The 18,866-nt window shown below is 38.1% G+C and overlaps 1 protein-coding gene across 2 annotated transcripts in view; it reads right to left on the reverse strand.

Moving 5' to 3' along the window:
• The window catches only part of ARHGEF38 (Rho guanine nucleotide exchange factor 38), a 161,633-nt gene that overhangs the window by 27,852 nt on the left and 114,915 nt on the right, over positions 1-18,866 (reverse strand). For both annotated transcript variants that reach the window (XM_066232464.1, XM_066232463.1), the window contains exons 6-8: positions 10,859-11,058; positions 6,332-6,465; positions 1,247-1,351 (exon numbers count right to left, since the gene is read on the reverse strand). In XM_066232464.1, coding sequence (XP_066088561.1) covers positions 1,247-1,351; positions 6,332-6,465; positions 10,859-11,058 — 439 coding nt within the window. The remainder of the gene's footprint in view (positions 1-1,246; positions 1,352-6,331; positions 6,466-10,858; positions 11,059-18,866) is intronic.

Consider the following 18,866-nt stretch of genomic DNA (forward strand, 5'->3'; position numbering starts at 1 on the left):
TTGTTTGTTTTTCATGGAAGGCGGTGCTTCAGGAAGAGATGAGCAAACTTTATTGTAAAATCAGGGTTGCATCAGTTAATAAATAAGAAAAAAAATGTGGCTTGTTGATTTTATAGCATAGAACCTTGTCACCAAATCATTGTGCCTGTCAATCCTCTGTTGCTGTGATAATTTAAGTATGCAAATATTTGCTTCTAAAAAGAGACTTAGAAGAGAAAAAATGGAAAATGGGAAGGGGACCATTTATTAACTGACTTATATGTAATTCTACTAACTCTATTCTTCATAGTCATGACCATTGTCAGGATATTGTTAAGGATACTCTCCTTCTTCAGGACATCCATTAGAACAAACTCTTGACTGGTCTTTTTTACTGAATATAATTATACTGTACTCCCATTGGTTTGTTTAAGTCTGATTCTCAAGAAGGACTGGAAAACCTTTCAGGGGACTGGAAATTTGTGAATTATTTTTATCTTTTACTGTGGTTGTGTGGGAGCATTTGCATAGTTTAATTAGTAATATTTTGTTAGAATTTATTTTCTTTTATAGTGATTTTTTTAAATGTATGCCTACCTACCTAAGGTTGAATTACATAAATTTCATTCAGAGCCGTAAAGGGGGCATTATGGAACACTGGTTGTAAAATACATAGAGGTGCTCAGTTTGTCTTAGAATTGTGTGATTGTATGCCTTTTTTGGGAGTTGGCTGCTAGCTAGCACACAGCTAAATCTGAGACCCACATGTGGGTTTTATGGGTTTGTTAAATTGCCTTTATATTATGTACTTTTCACTTTATAAATTCTCTTCTAATTTCTTGTCCCTCTTTGATTTCCTTTTTGATTCCAGTTCTTTTCTTAAATTTGCTAATATGTGCTTTAGGTACTGGAAAGAGATATGTTAGAATAGTCGAACAAAATAAACAAAGAAAATGTCTTCCTTCTCTGCAATTTTGCATTAGTGAACTCATCTTTAATGTAAAGAAAGCATTCCAATGACCCATACCATGTGGCAATAGCATGAGCAAATGTTCCACATCTGGCATTTTGGATGGGGGAAGGGTTAAGCAGGTGAGGGAACAAAGAACAAAACCCAAGAAACCTAAGTCTTTCCATTGGCTTTCTTCACCAGCACTTGGCGACCCCCCAAATTTGATGCTGTAGGTGTCATCATATACTCTTCATAATAACCATGGAAATTGGCACCTGCTGGTAGAAACATCGAAAACAGTCGTGTCTCCCCTACCTGTGTGTGTTGAAGACAGAATGAAATGTTCTTCACACAGTGCCTCACGGTCTTTTCTAAATATCTAAATAGCTTTTCTTCTCTATTAAAAGTGTTGTCTTTCACCTTAAATAGAAATGAAATTATTTATTTTTATAACTCAAATGATTCTGGTATTTAAAGAAAAATATCACGACTGTATTGGCCCAGCATGTTACCAAAAGCTCCCTGTTGAGATGAAAACCTTTCATAATCTGCCGACTGTCTGTAACATAGGACTTCTTGTGTTCCAGCACACGGCCTGGTTGAGGTATGGCCAAACCACGTGGCGCAGCTTAACTTGTGGTTTAGTTTTCATATGGCTTCACCTATGTCACAGTAGCTGTAGTATGTGAAACTTTTCTTTGCTGTTTTTAATGACATGCATTATGTATGTACCCTTAAATTATATTACATTTGTGGGCTTATAAAACAATAAATATGAAATAAAGTGAAAATTTTAAAATTAAAATAACAATTTGATCTACTGGACTGGAATTTCTTGTTTTGCTGATCCGACTCCTTCCCGTTTATTTCACAGTGGTTGGTTAGTAAATATTCTAGGTTCTCGGCTACAGAAAGGTGATAGTTATTTTATCAACTTATATTTGAAAGATTACATATAATCTTGGCAAACTAGTCCTCTGTTATAAAGACTCAGCAGTTGAGATAGTGGTCACATATATTCAGTCATTTTTTTTTATTATCTTACACGTCAAACCCTCAGAAAAAATATGCTTTTTATATACCTGCGGCTGTTTCTAGGAATACACACTTATTAGTGCTCTTAATGGTGAAAAGTGTTGCTTGGTGATCAGAATGGCCACAAAGGTCAGAATCAACCTCATGCTGGAAAACCTGTATGAACATGCAAATGCTTCGTGGCTTGCGGTGTGCAGTCTTCAGTTTGCACACAGGATAAACACTGTAGTGGTCCCCGGTTCACACACTTGTTCATCTAAGCTGGTTGACCTCAGAACTCAGTGCATAGAAACAATGACATTTTTATTTTTAACTCCCTTAATACTGCTTATCTAGAAAGATTTTTGTTTAAAAGGTTGGCATAGTTCTTTGTAATCCATACAAAATTGGATTTCTATGCTCCAGCACAGCTTGATGTATATAACAATAGACGGTGGTAGATTCTTTTTTTAATGTAGTTTTCAAAAATTCATCACTAGCTATTTTGTTTAATATATCTTGGCCAGAACCCAGATGATTTCTAAAGTAAGAAGTTCAAGAATTGCACTACGAGAAATATTGTCCATTTCTACTTCTCGGTAGTCAAGCCATTCTGCCTTGTTTTGCTGGAATATGCTGCTGTTCTCTTCCTGCTTGAGAAATTATGTTTATTTCTTAAGGACATGCTCACCTGTCACCCCTTCTGAGAATCCTCCCTATCATTCCTATTTTTCCCCCTGTGGGAAATAAATTACTCCCTCTATGTGCTCTCGCAACACTAGTGAATTATTTAAGCCATTCTCTCCACTGATGGATTGCAAGCATTTGAGATAAAGTATTTTTTTGTCTTAATAATAATAGCTAACATTTATTAAATACTATATTCCAGACACTTTGGTCAAACCTGTCATCCTTTTTCTTATTTTAATTCTTATACAACCCTGTGGGGTAGGTGTCATGATTAATCCCATGTTGGAGATCAAAAAACAGGTTTCAGGAGGTATGGTGGAAATCATTCCCCCTGTTATCTATTTACTGATAGAATCCTCACCTCTAGTGGCAGGTAGACTCATGACTGCCCTGCTAGTGACTACGGTCCCCTCAGTGCCTTGCAGCTGGCTCTGGCCTTGGAACTGAGTTTCGGTAAATAAGATGTGAGTGAACGTGATGTGTTTCATTACTGAATCTTGATCTTGTAACACTGTCCTTGGGACTTGAATGAAGACTAGCAGCGACCCAGCTTCAACCAGGAAGATGAAGACAATAGTTCTGTAAACCTCTCATTTAGAAGAGCCCACCTGGACTCACATCTCAGGACTATTATAAGAGAGAGAAATAAATGATGAGCTTAAGCTTGTGTTTTGGAATTCCTTTGTGACAGAAGGTTGGCCTTTAACCTGTCTAATATGGGAAGTTAAAGAAACTTGCCCATTAATAGGTGGGACCAGGACTCAAAGACAACTGGTCTGTTCCCAGTCTCTAATATGGTGTCTGGCACCTAAGAGTTCAATACATGTATGGTGAATTGACTAGAATCTTCCTTTTGGGTAATAGTTTTATATCCTAACTCCACCAAATATTTCCCTGGAGCTGCTGACACGTGCAAATTCGACAGATTTGAGATTTATCTCTTTTTCAGTCCAGCCTATGCGGCTGATTTTCTGATTAACAGTGAAGTGCTTCACTGCTGACAGGACATCCTCTCCAAGGATTAAGGTCAAAATCTAATTAATGTCCCTCCAGGCCACTTTAACTTTAGTGCATTTTTAGCTCAAAATTGAAAAATACCAGAAGCTGATGATAAATATGTTAAAGAATATATAAAAGCTTCTACAAAAGCTTGCCCAAAATTAAGACCAGCCTCTTCTTCCTCAGTAGAATTGTCTTAAATCAGAACAAACATTTCAAAGGTTGGGGGAGAATTGTTTGCACATATTTCTACATGCCTACAAAGGCCACAGTGTCTTCTCAAATAAATTCCTAATTCAATTTTATTACTGTGGTCTTTAGTTGAAATGTCTTGATTTTCTTTCCTTGTTCTATGGCTACACACTATGAATGTCCCAAATGTCCCACTGTATAGCTCCACATTGAAAAGAGGGATCTGACATTACCTCCTGAGTGTAGTGGACCCAGTGAGCCCCTAGCAGAATATAAAAAAATATGCAGAAGAATAATACAAGCATGTGTTCCAAGAAAGTCCACATTAGATGTGGTATGGGAACATCATGGTAGCCAGAGGAGAAAAGAAGAACAAGGCTTGGACAAAGTATATTATACTCACAAGTCCTCAAGATGGGGATCACTGCATGTCATGCAGGGCCACCGGGCAGGAAAGAGCAATGAGAAAGACTAGGCCAGAGTCTTTACTGGAGTTTTTGTGAGAAACCTACAGAAACAGCTGGGCACAGCAAACAGTTTATTAACCAGTTTGAATAATTCCCCTGGGCTTGGGGCTATCCTGGTGGTCTCTAATTGCTTGGTACCTGGCCCTGGTATCTCAAGAAGAGGAATATTGGTGTGTGAATAGATAAGGAGGTGGTAGGGCTATAGATTCTGGATTGATTGGTTTGCATATGAAAGAAGTGATCTCAGCAGAGCCCTTGGCAATCTCTAAGAGAAGGCAAGCCCTGAGTTGGGCTCTCTCCTAGCCAGGAAGCTTTTTAAAGATGTTCAAACATCATAAAATAAAGAAAGTAAAAGACCTAAGTAGTACACCATGCATAAGGTGTACTTATAGCCACATGGGAAGCAAGAAGTCTGTACATTAAAAGGTAAATAACAATATAAGGCAATGATATAAAATGATGATGATGACAAAGATATATATATATCTCCAAAAGTGGGCAGAAAAGTTCTTTAGATACTACTTTTTATTTTCCTACTCATTTGCCTGATTCATCCCTCATTTTGTTAACCTTTCTAACTAAGGGTTTTAATTTGAACTAGAGACAACTGCATGGTGGAGAGAGAGAGAGAGAGAGAGAGAGAGAGAGAGAGAGAGAGAGAGAAAGAGAGAGAGAGAGCGTTTACCCACTATTAGGTACTTTCCTTATAAGCATCACTTCATTTAATCCTTATAACCACTCCATGTGTTAGACCTTATTATAATTCTCTGATCTATAGATAATTACATTGAATTTATGTGCCCAAAGACAAATATTTATTAAATGACTGAAGTGAGGTTCAAACCCGGATCTGGAATGTTTCAAAGATTTTGTTCTTAATTTCTGTCTTATGCTACCTCCTGCAAATATTACCAGTGTCACAATTGGGATGTAAGCCATGAGTTGTTAGGCGTTCAGTGGAGGAAAAAGTCACTTTTAGCTTAATGGTCAGAAAGTTGCAAAGACGATGGAAAAAAGCAAAGAAGGACACGGCCGCTAGAGAGCGAGGTAGATCACATGAGCCATCTAAAACCAATGGTGAACCACCATGCAGTTGTCTGTAGTTCAAATCCAAACCCTTAGCTAGAAGTTAACAAAATGAGGGATGAAGTCAGGTAAATGAGTAGAAAAATAAAAAGTAATATCTAAAGAACCTTCCTGCCCACTTTCGGTTATAAGTTCACTGTAGTACCACCTCCAGGCCATGCACTTCCTATCTTGTGATTCTGAAAGTATGTCCCATTGATCACATACTTCAGGGTTATTAGCTGCAAAACACCTGGAGTCCTTGTAAAAATACAGACTTCTAGGTTGTACCCTTGAACCAGGTGGAACCCTGGAATCTTTTAGCAACTCTTCAGCTAGTTCCTACGCACATTAAAGATTGAGAGCCTTTGTTAATCCACTTATTATGTATCAGAGGTTGAGGTGAAAGTGGTTCAAGTAAGGCCAAACAGCTGTCACGAACAATTACCCAGAAACATAATGTATCCGAGGGTGGGGAGGAAGGGAATAAGCAGTAGGAAAAGATTGCACGAATATGTGTATCTAAACACTTCTTATTGTAGCTGAAATTAAGATAAGACTAACATCAAGGAAGCCCTAAAAGAAAGCAAGATTTTTTAAAAAGCAGAAAAAAGACAAGGATGAAAGGAGGGCATTGCCGTGGGTGAGGCTGTAAGCTGGTTGATGGTGCGTCTCAGGACTCTGGGGCACCCCTTGCTGAGCCCTGTCCTTACGTCCTTCTGCTTTGCTTGCTTCCTCAGTGGAAGCACCACAGCTAAGATATTGTCAAAACGACCCTCACTCCATTTCTCCACAAAGAGAGAGAGAGAGAGAGAGAGAGAGAGAGAGAGAGAAGCAGCATTAGATCACTGGGCAATTATCTTGACTCTCAGTGTTCTAGAAATAGCTGTTTAACAATTAAGACAAAACCTCATAAACATATCAGCATCCATGTTCCCCAGGAAAATGTATGTGGCCCAAGAAGAAAAATTACCTGTGATTCTCCTCTGGTCAGAATCTTTAGATAATTTGTCACTCTCTTTGATTTCTTGCTAATTGAATGAATATTTAGTTTAGACAATTTATCTTTAAGTGATTCATCCTCATCATTCTTCTTGTATTTTAGAACTGAAATGAAAGAACACAATAATATCTGGATATGTGCAGCATAGAGAATGTGTTTCATCCAAAATATATTAAAGATCCATATTTATATGTAAGATAAAAATCCATAGGATTTCTGACTCTCTTGTCTATAGCAATGTAATATGCTCCAACCCCGCTGCCCAATCAGAACTCCAGCTCCCCACCCGATTGTCCTTCACAAACTCTGCTGTCCAAGGGTGTGAGCTCCTCAGAGCCCAAGGTTCACTTACCTTCCACATTAAAGAAATCCCAGATACTGAAAAAAATCTCTTCCTTCTTCTTGGATAATATATTTACTCTCTGGGGTCTCTAGAATGATGCATCAGTACCTAACTAATAAAAAGACATCCAACCTAAGGAGACCTCAGATCTTAAAGTGGCTTTCCAATAGCAGAGAGATTTAGTGCAAACCAAATCACCTCTCTGAGCTTTACCTTTATAAAAAAATATTAAGTGAAAGGCGAGGAGGCCAAGACAGACTCTCACATGCGCCCCAATTGGGATCCACCTGGCAAGCCCCTGCCAGGCGATGCTCTACCCATCTGGGCTGCAGCTCTGTTGCTCGGGAACTGAGCTATTTTAGTGAGTGAGGCCGAGGCCATGGAGCCATCTCAGCACCTGGGGCCAACTTTGCTCGAACCATTCGAGCCATAGCTGTTGGAGAGGAAGAGAAAGAAAGATGGGGTAGAGGGAAGGGATGGAGAAGCAGATGATCACTTCTCCTGTGTGCCCTGACCAGTAATCAAACCCCGGACTTCCATACACCAAGCCAATACTCTAACACTGAGCCAGCTGGCCAGGACCTGAGCTTAACATTTTTATCTTTAAAATAATTTTAAGCTCTCATATTGTTTTTTAACTATTAAATTAATTGTGTTTTTAACTGTTAAATTCCTACAATTCATTTTTGGTAAGGGTGTGAAGAGATGGGCAATCTTATATATTGTTAATGAGAATTAAATAACACAGTTTTTGTACAGAACAATTTAGCAGAATCTTATAAAAAATTAAGCATTTGTAATCTATGACCAGGAAGTCTGTGCACAGAAATCTGCTTTCCATAAGTATACAAAGTTTTGCTTGCTATGGAATTTTTTTCTAATAGCAAAATGTTGGCAATGATCTAAAAGTTTATCCTAGAGAAATAGTTTAATAAATTATGACATGCTCAAAAATGTAATACTATGGAACCATTAAAAAGAAGGCCACATTCACTGGAAGAATGTTCATAATGTATGTTTAACTTTTTTAAAAAACCCAGTAAAGTGTAGTATCATACATGTTGCAGGAAGGAAGGAAAGAAGAGAGTGAGACAGAAAAAAGAGAATATAAAAAAAGGACATAAACAGTCTGAAGAAAACTTGGTAAAAATCTTAGACAAATCAGAATCATGGGACAAAAGAAGAGTTTTTCTTTAAAACTTTGGAATAGTTTGAGCAAACACAGAAGTAAAAAAGCATAACAGCTATTATCTGTCATCTAGCTTTGTCAAATCTTCATTTTGCCTTACTCCCAATCTTTTAATTTTAAAAAGTTGCATAACAGGTAAAGATTCCCTGAACCCCATATTTAATCCTTTGAGGAAGCTGTGATCCTAAATAATGGATTTATTATATCTGAATCTATTTTTACACCTTTATTGTATGTGTATACAATCATACAATAGATAGTATTATTTTGATGTCAATCTTTATAAGAATGGTACCAAATTGCATATATTCTTCTGTCCCTTGATACTTTTTAAAAAACTCAGCATTGTTTTGATTTATCCAATTAAAATATATACTTTAGGTAATTTTTATAATTTTTATATTCTCATGATATCACAGTGTATATAATACAGTGTCTCCCTAATCTGAATAAATATGTAAGCCATTTTCTTTTCTTTCTCTTTAAAAAAAATTTTTTTTTTTTTTCATTTTTCTGAAGCTGGAAACAGGGAGAGACAGTCAGACTCCCGCATGCGCCGGACCGGGATCCACCCGGCACACCCACCATGGGGCGACGCTCTGCCCACCAGGGGGCGATGCTCTGCCCATCCTGGGCGTCGCCATGTTGCGACCAGAGCCACTGTAGCGCCTGGGGCAGAGGCCACAGAGCCATCCCCAACGCCCGGGCCATCTTTGCTCCAATGGAGCCTTGGCTGCGGGAGGGGAAGAAAGAGACAGAGAGGAAAGCGCGACAGAGGGGTGGAGAAGCAGATGGGCGCTTCTCCTGTGTGCTGTGGCCGGGAATCGAGCCCGGGTCCTCTGCACGCTAGGCCGACGCTCTACCGCTGAGCCAACCGGCCAGGGCCTCTTTCTCTTTTTCACTTTGTTACTATGAACAATGCTAGTTACCAGTATACTTCTCTGTGACCATATGTGCATAAGTTTCTCAAATATCTGGAAATTTTTTGGATCTTGGGTGTGTGAATCTTCAGCTTCACTAGATATTGTCAAATTGCTTTACAAAGTAGTGATTCTAATTTGCATTCTCACCAGCAGATTGAAATTCAGCACTTATCATTACCCATTAAACATCTTTTTGCCAATCTGATAAGCTAGGAATGATATATCATTGTGATTTTAATTTGCATTTCCCTGATTATTAATGAAGCTTAGCTTTTAAAAACTTATTGGTCTTTCTGTAAACTGCTTATTTTTATTATTAACTTTTTTTGTATCAGAATGTTTTTATTATTGATTTAATAGCAATAATTATATATTCTAGAGAGTAAACATGTATCTTCATTTTATTTATGGTATCTTTCTACAACTTTTACTTTTTACTTTATACACTTTTTTATCATTGGAATTTATTAAAACATAACACTGGCCCTGGCTGGTTGGCTCAGAGGTAGAGCGTTGGTCTGGCGTGCGGGGAACCCGGGTTCAATTCCCGGCCAGGGCACATAGGAGAAGCGCCCATTTGCTTCTCCACCACCCCCCTCCTTCCTCTCTGTCTCCCTCTTCCCCTCCCGCAGCCAAGGCTCCATTGGAGCAAAGATAGCCCGGGCGTTGGAAATGGCTCCTTGGCCTCTGCCCCAGGCGCCAGAATGGCTCTGGTCATGGCAGAGCGACACCCCGGAGGGGCAGAGCATCGCCCCCTGGTGGGCAGAGCATCGTGCCGGGTGGATCCCGGTGGGGCGCATGCGGGAGTCTGTCTGACTGTCTCTCCCCGTTTCCAGCTTCAGAAAAATACAAAACAAACAAACAAAAAAACATAACACTTTTTGAATTAAAAATTAGAAAATAAAACTAATGAAAGTAAATGAAATGGTTGGACCAGTTAGCTCCAAAGTCTTGGCATTGTTGTAATGTTGAATTGAGATTTAATGTTAGAAATACAAAGCTAATTAAAAACGTATGGGGCAAAAAAACCTTATGGGAACAAATCACACTAAGGGAAGACTATCCCAAAGTACTACTTCATCCGGGATGCTAGGAATGTATAGCTGTGCCTTCTGCATTGAAATCTACATCCTACTTTAGACACCAATTTTACATCTTAGCTAACAAAGAGTTAACGATAATTTGTTGATTTGAGAAAGCAATATACTTGCTCCCTTCATTGGAACACTTATTGTCCCCTCAAAACTCCATTCTTGGTTGCTAAACCTGGTGAGCTGATGTTTTATCTGGGCCTCCTCACCTGGATCTGCTGGCTCAAGCTTCCCACTGCTTCAGTGGCCCAGTCTGGCCACGTCTCCTTCTTACCACACACATTGCCAATAACGAGGTCTATAGGCTATCAGTATCTTCAGCCTACAATATGTCATCAAGCACGCAGTTGGTAGCAAGAAGTTGAATATAGAGCTGTTTGATTTTTTAGTTATTATTATTAAGTGAGAGACAGGGAAGCAGAGACAGACTCGTGAATGTGCCCTGATGGGTATCCACTGCACAAGCCCCCATGAGGTGATACTCTGCCTGTCTGGGGTCCCTGCTCTGTTGCTCGGCAACTGAGCTATTTTAGCACCTGAGGCTGAGGTCATGGAGCCATCCTCAGCACCTGTGGCCAAATTAGCTGGAACCATTGGAGCCATGGCTGTGGGAGGGGAAGAGAGAGACATGGGGGGGGAGCAGATGGTCGCCTCTCTGTGTCCTGACTAGGAATTGAACCCAGGACTTCCCCAACCCCAGTGGATGCTCTACCGCTGAGCCAACCAGCCAGGGCCTTGATTTTTTTTTAATGGTAATTTTTTGTGCCTCATGATCTTCTCTTGAACCCAGCTGTCAGGCAAAGCTATATGCTCTTCCCTTGCTTCTAACTCTAAATATGTAACAGGCATGATTACTACAGCTGCTATAACCACTAGACATTCAGATTCTCAGAAATATAAACAGAACATGCCAGTCATGGGAAACACCCAATTTAACATGTATCTTCCTACCTAAATCTTTCCGTCTTTTGAGTTCATTGATGTTGACATTAATATCTTTCACTGCAGCAAAGGCATCCTCCAGAGCTCTGAAGTCTGGGTGAGAACGAGGGGTAGAATTGCGAAGTTCGCACAGTAACAGGGGGTATTTTGTCACACGCTGAATTGGTTTGATCATCAAGGAGCCCATGTTCATTAAGTTGGGTTTACCTCTACAATAGAGATAAATAATATCAGTTTTACAAACATTTATCATATCTCCTTTTAAGTTTTGTAATTCTGTGTGTGTGATTAATCCTGAAACTGTTTTCCTTCCTGACCCCATCCATTTGGCTATGTGTAATTTCTAAATAAAAGCAAGAGCAATGGATGACAGAAAGAAGCAAGGTTGAACGATCTTACTACTAAACAAAAACTTAAAAAAACAACAACAATAAGGATCTCTGTCCATGAAGAAAGCTCATAGATAGGGACAACAGTATAGTTATCAGAGGAGGGAAAGGGGGTGGGGGAGGTAGGAGAGGGCAGAGGGGGATAAATGGTGATGGAAGGAGACTTGCTGAGGGCTGGTGAATGTGCAGTGCAGTGGACAGGTGATGTATTATGGTGTATAATTGCGCACCTGAAACCTATGTAATTTTATTGACCAATGTCACTGCAATAAATTCAATTTAAAATAAATTTTAAAATTTAGATTAAAAATGGCCTCAAAGCATATTTCCATCCATATTCCCTGCAGTTTTTTTTTAAATAACAGGCTTTATAATGGGAAACAAAAATTTCAGAATGTATTTTTTCATGAAAATAAAAAAAAAATGCTTTTAACTGATGGCATTTTTGTGATTATTAGTGAGGAAAATGGACTGGTTATTTAAAAACCTAAATAGATGATTTGCCAAGTATAGTCAAAAGAGAGCATTGTATTCTCTCTCCTACCACTTGAAAAGTTGCATTTGTTTTGTTTCAGAGTTTCTACCAGTCCCCAAAAGAGAATTATAATGATGCAAGTGTTCTCTAAATACTGTTAGTACCATCACTATCACTAATCATTGCTATCCCGTGATGACTTTCTGTGTGGAATTGCTCTTAGCCAGAAAATCTTCAAATGGCCACACGAAAGTGAACACACATGCCTGACTACAAGCTTCACCCTGTCAATGACCAACCCACTGTCATTCATTTTTCAGCCAGAATGAAATAGTTTCTAAAAACCTCTTTATGCAAAGAGGCAAGTAAAGAGATTGTAAATGAAACATGGATGAAAATCATACTTTGAGTCCCTCCTGGTGGACAGATTTTTTTTTATTGTTTTCCTTTAGGGTTTTTATTTAGTAGCTAGATAATACACTGTTTTCAAGTCCTGAGAGGTAGATTTTTCCTTGTTCAATTATTATTTTTAAGTATTAATATGAATAGACTATAGACCATATAATTGGAATAATGAAATGAATCTAAAAAACACTGAACAAAATTAGAAAAGTTGCATGATTAGGAAAGATCTGAAGGCACCTAAGACAGTGGTCCTGACCTTCTTAGGGCCATGGACCGGTTTAATGTCAGAAAATATTTTCACAGACCGGCCTTTAGGGTGGGACAGATAAATGTATTATGTGACCGAGACAAGCATCAAGAGTGAGTCTTAGACAGATGTAACAGAGGGAATCTGCTCAGTTTTAAAAATAAAACATCGTTCAGACTTAAATATAAATAAAATGAATAAAATGTAAGTTATTTATTTTTTCTCTGCGGACTGGTACCAAATGGCCCACGGACCGGTACCGGTCTGTGGCCCGGGGGTTGGGGACCACCAACCTAAGAGACCATCTAATTGAACTCTCCATTTGAAAAACGAGAAAATAAGGAACTTTGATTATCATGTGTACATGCATACCTGAGTGCACGTGCGCGCGCGCGCACACACACACACACACACACCAGTCTCTAGCCCATCTTCCTATTTTCTTTTTATCATAGCACATATCACTATCTGAAATCGATTTGTTCTTGTTTTACCAGTTTATTCATAGTTTCTTTGTCACCCTGCATCACCAGCATGACTGAAGTGATAGATTTCTCAGATTTTTTTGTAATGCACTTTTATTTTACATTCCACTTATTTCCCTCCCTCCTCCAAATTTCCAATGGTCCTAATAACTGAGGAATTTTGTTTACGTGTTGAGCAAATGATAATGCCATAATAAAAACAAAAACCAAAAAAGACAAAAAGATAGCATTCTTTTTAAAAGCAAAACCAAAAAAAAAAAAAAAAAAGGTTTTTGAGGGAGTAAAGAGTTGCTTCATATGACTTATCTCGTACTTTCTATCTATTTGCACCAAATATATTAAGGAAGGGAGCTAGGGGGGTAAGAAGACAGGGTGGGAAGGAAGAAATGAGTGGGAGAGGGAGAGAGAGATGTGATTGGTTTCCAAGAGGACTGAAGGAAGCACATGGGAAAATAATGTAACTATTGTGAATAGTAAATAACTAATAAGTAAAAATATATTTCCAAACTGATGGTGTATCAATAGCAGAACCTTTGAACACGAGAACACATTTTCTTATATACCTGAAGCAGAGATGCTTCAACAATACAGCAGTGTAGAGACTTAAGTAGAAACAATTTTCTTATGTAAGAACAAGTCAGGAATATACAGGATATTAACTAGAAAAAGCGTGTATCTATATAAGTATCAACAGAATTTCTTCTGAGCTTTTCCTTTGACTATCACCGAATATTAGCTTATTTAATATTCTAAAAATCGCTGAAAGTACCATCAAAATATAAATAAAATTAAACAATTCAGTCAAAGAAAACTCAGTTTTAATAAGATAGTTTATCAGGGTGGTCCATTGTTATATATTTTTTATTTTTAAAAATCCCCATATATATTAAAGAAGATCTTTGCCCTTTTGAACTGCCTTCCTTCCTTCTTATTAAGATCTGTCAAAAACCAAACTAGGCCTCTTAGTTTATCTAAATCGCATCACTACTCCTTTTCTATCACTCTTGGGCATCAAAGTTCTTTTCTTTCCCTTTCATGTTTCAAATGACAATAATAACCATGATAAATGATTACTGTTTCTCTTAAAAGCATCAAAAATGCAAATATTAAAAAAGCTCTCTCAAAAACAAAAAATCTCCTAGACACTTTTGTCTTCAGACATGCACTTTGGACAGTTGTTCACGTGATGAGTAATGATGTTCTGATATCCACATCACAGAGACAAGCAATACAGTAAACAAACAAACAAAAATAGAGGATGTGTTATAAGATAATGACACTCCAGGCATTCAGTGCCAAGAAGCTCACCCATTTAATCCTCCCAATAAAATTAAATTCTGGTATCTTCAAGGCAGATGTGTCCTAAGGTGATATATCCTGGCTCAGCCAAGCAGCCAATTACCAGTGCCTCCCCCAATAGAAAATAACCAAATGTGTAAACAATTCCTTATACATATTGGGCTAAAAACTAATGTGATTATTAATTTGTAATTCTGTTCCATCTTCCTCTGTCTTATCAAAAATACTCTGGCAAGTGTTTAGTACCGTAAGTAGTAGCTACACTAATCTCATTACAAATTGTTATTGAGACTTTACATAGTCAAGTAAACACAGCAGGCTTTATTTTAGCAGCACCTAGTATTGCTATGAAGGACTTCACATCAAATTAAAAAAAGCAGTGGCACAATAGAAATAAAAATGACATTTAAACAAGGTAAAAACTATGGTGAAAAAAATTTAAATAGTCAACATCAAGGCACACCTATATTTCTTAATTAGAGGGAGAAAATGAGAGAAAGGAAAATAAACATGTAAATATTGATCTTATTACTTTGAATTTCCTCCATTTTATGACCACTTGTATCCTAAATTTAATATTTAATGTACAGTAGCCACAAACCAACTATACTGTCATTGATTTTTTTAAATGTATTCCCCTTTTAAAACACATGAAGTCATTTTTAAAGGTAACTGTACATTGCTACAAATAATAAGCAAATAACATTTGCCATAAATTAAGAATAGCTGTGAAAATACAGAACTATCAATAAATTTTAGAAGATATAAAGGAAATATGTTAATGATAATTGATATAGCAGACCAGAAAGAACCAATAATATGGAGGGGTAATAATTGGTAATAATTTAATCATTCTCCCAAAAGTTCACTAATTAGAGTTCCTGAGAACCTATGGCAGTGGAAATAGAGAGAGAGATGGAGATTAGAATAAGAACAAACTACAGGGTTACGACACAGTTTTGTTCCTACGAAGGTGATATAATCCGAATTTTGGTGTAAGTAAAACACACCCTAGCCTAAGTCACTTACCTATCCTAACACAGTTGTAAAATCATAATCTAGAACAGAAAAACACAACTGAGCCACAAAGAGAATACTGCATATTCTTCCACAACCAAGTGAGTTTGCCCACTTAGTCCATAAGTACAGTACTAATGGTGTAAGCCAAAACATCCACGTCTCCATTTTTTTAAAGTTTTTTATGGGAGTGAGCTTTGTAAGCTTGAAACGTCGTATGTTGAGACTGTCGTATACCAAGGACCCCCTGTAGCTGAAAACCTGTTTAAGAAGCAGTCTAATTCTTAGGGTGCTACACAAATAAAGGAGATCATTTGGAGAACTAATAAAGACCTCTTGGAAATTAAAGGAGAACAGCAGAAATAAAAACTCACAAGTATTGGAAAAAATATTCAGGAACTTTGTAAAGAAAAGAGAAATATAAGAAAGGATGGAAAATACAGAAAATTAGAAGACTGGTATAGGAGGGCCAATATCAAAATGCTAAGTAAGAGTCCCAGAGAGAGAGAGAACAAAGAATATACGGTAAGGAGAACATCAGTGAAATAATTCAGGAAAAGAATATGGGTTAGCAGTCTGAGAGAACTCAATGAGTATCCAGAACAGTGGATAAAATGGATTTACACCTTGGAATTCATGCAACTTCACACTCTTTGGAACAAAAAGAAGATTCCACAATCGTCCAGAGAAACATATAAACAAACAGGTACAACTAATAATTAGGATTCAGAAAAAGTTCCGCTTTCTTGTTGCAACACTGAAAACTAGAAAACAATAAAAAATTCACAATAAAATTTGAAGATAAATGATTTCTAGTTTAGAAGTTGTTATTTTTTAGAATTCAATAGTTTAGGATTCAAACTATAAATCAAGTGTGAGGGTAAAATAAAAAATGTTTTGGATATAAAAGTTCCTAGAATTTTTACTTCCCATGCATCCTTTGATGAATAGGAGAAACTATCAAAGTAAGTACTCTACCAAAAACAGGAAAGAGGCAAGGAGAATCTCCAGAATGATAGGCGGGGACTCCTGAAAGACAGCTGTGCCCAGTGTCACAGTCCACACTCAAGGTCAGAGGGCTCTGGAAGAAACTTTTTGAAGGAGATGGAATTGATAGTATGCATAAGCACCTGGGTGTTTTGAAATACGACTGGATATGAGCTAGGCATTAATGATTAGCATAAAGAAAACTAAGAAAATGAAAAAAAAAAGACAATAGTTTACTCCCAGAAAAACAAGTAATCATTTAGTCTAAGGTTTAGCTCTGAAAAGAAATTTACTCAGATATACTCAGATATAATCATTCAAACACTGATTATTGCTCTGATCCAAATTATATGTAACTATATAAGGAGAATGGAGAGATGAGAAAAATGTGTGAATGTGTGTGTGTGTGTGTGCATGTGTGCATGTGTGGTATTGATAAATTATTGTCTTCTACATGGAAAAGTCAATACATAATATCCAAAAAGCTGAAATCAAACATGTTTTTAATGTCAGGAAGATAAATTCCAAAAGAGTCAACAAAAAGATGTAAAAATGCTGGTGTTCTCCTAAAGAGCATTTAATAGCAGGTAGGAGAGATAAAGACTACTATTTTTCTTAAATCGTGTAAAACTATTTGACTTTTTAAACCATGGTACAGGCCCTGGCCAGTGGCTCGGTGGATAGAGCATCAGCCTGATGGGTGTATGACATCCCAGGTTCTATTCCCGGTCAGGGCACACAGGAGAAGCAACCATTTGCTTCTCTTCTCCTTTCTCACTCTTTTTCTCCCTTTTCCCCTCCTGCCAGTGACTTGATTGGTTCCAATGTGGCCCCATGCACTAAGGGTAGCTGGGTTGTTCTGAGCACATCAGATGCTAAAAATAGCTCAGTACTTGAGCATTGGCCTCAGATAGGGTTGCCAGGTGGATCCTGGTTGGGGTGCATGTGAGAGTCTGGCTCATTATCTCCCCTCCTCTCACCTAAAATAAATAAATACATAAATAAACCATGGTACATATAATTTTAACAAAAATGTTATTTTATTCTTTTATTTTTAGTGAGAGGAGGGGAGGCAGGGACAGACTTCCACATGTGTCCCTACCGGGATCCACCCAGCAAGCCCACTAGGGGGCAATGCTCTGCCTATCTAAGGCTCTTGCTCCATTGCAACCACAGCCAATTTTTAGCACCTGAGGCAGAGGCCATGGATCCATCTTCAGCACCTGGAGCCAACTCTCTCCAATTGAGCCATGGATGCAGGAAGGGAGAAGAAGAGAAAGAGAGAGAGAGAAGTGAGAGGGGGAGGGGTGGAGAAGCAGATGGGCACTTTTCCTGTGTGCCCTGGCTGGGAATCAAACCCTGGACATCCACATGCCGGGACGATGCTCTACCACTGAGCAAAACGGCCAGGGCCCAAAGAAGTTTTTAAAGAAGGAAACGTGCAAGAAGACCCAAGAAATTCTGAAAGGAAGAGAACTGAACTGAGATTTGTTAGACCTGATATTAAAATATAAAATTGAAAAATCAGAGGAGTTTAGCACAAAATAGAAAATTAGAAAATATATAGAGGTGTGTGTAGAGAATAAGTACATGATAAGTATGACATTCCTACACAGTGGAAAAATTAACTATTCAATATTGAGTGCTGTGGTAATTAGCTAGCCATATAGAAAAATGGTAAAATAAATTCTTCACACCAAAATAATTTCTAGCTAGATCAAAGATTTAAATGTTAAAAATGAAACTATACAAGAACTTAAAGTAATCATAGGATTACCCTTTAAAAGCAATCTTGGAGTTTCTAAGCAAGACACAAAATCCAGAAGCCACAGTGAAAAAAGTAATAAATCTATTTAAAAATTTACTCTATATAATGGTACAAAAGTAGAATAAGCTGTAAACTGTTAAAAGTTAAATGATAAGCTGAAAAATTATTTATAGTACACAAGAAAAAAAGGGAGTTAATACATTTGCTAATTAAAGAGCCATTATTGATCTATTAGAAAAGGATGAATATCTCAATACAAGTGAACAATCAATAAAAATTAACTTAGTAGTGAAATACAAATGCTTATGCATATATGAAACATGCTCAAGGTCATTATTAATAAAAATTAAAGCAATACATTACTATTTTTGGCCTATTTACATTGCCACATGTCTCAAAGATACAAATATTAATTATCTAGTGCTGGCAAGTAGATAAATGGACAACTCCTATATGGGTGGTGGGAATGTACATTAGTTAAGCTTTTCTGAAATTTCAAATGACCTTTGGTCTAGTAATCCCACTTTGAGAAATTCATCCTTAGAAAATAATCAGGCCCTGGCTGGTTGGCTCAGTGGTAGAGCGTCGGCCTAGCGTGCAGAGGACCCGGGTTTGATTCCCGGCCAGGGCACACAGGAGAAGCGCCCATCTGCTTCTCCACCCCTCTGCCGCGCTTTCCTCTCTGTCTCTCTCTTCCCCTCCCGCAGCCAAGGCTCCATTGGAGCAAAGATGGCCCGGGCGCTGGGGATGGCTCTGTGGCCTCTGCCCCAGGCGCTACAGTGGCTCTGGTCGCAACATGGCGACGCCCAGGATGGGCAGAGCATCGCCCCCTGGTGGGCAGAGCGTCGCCCCTGGTGGGCGTGCCGGGTGGATCCCGGTCGGGCGCATGCGGGAGTCTGTCTGACTGTCTCTCCCTGTTTCCAGCTTCAGAAAAATGAAAAAAAA

Source organism: Saccopteryx bilineata, chromosome 5 (genome assembly GCF_036850765.1).
Source record: "Saccopteryx bilineata isolate mSacBil1 chromosome 5, mSacBil1_pri_phased_curated, whole genome shotgun sequence".
Taxonomy (NCBI): domain Eukaryota; kingdom Metazoa; phylum Chordata; class Mammalia; order Chiroptera; family Emballonuridae; genus Saccopteryx; species Saccopteryx bilineata.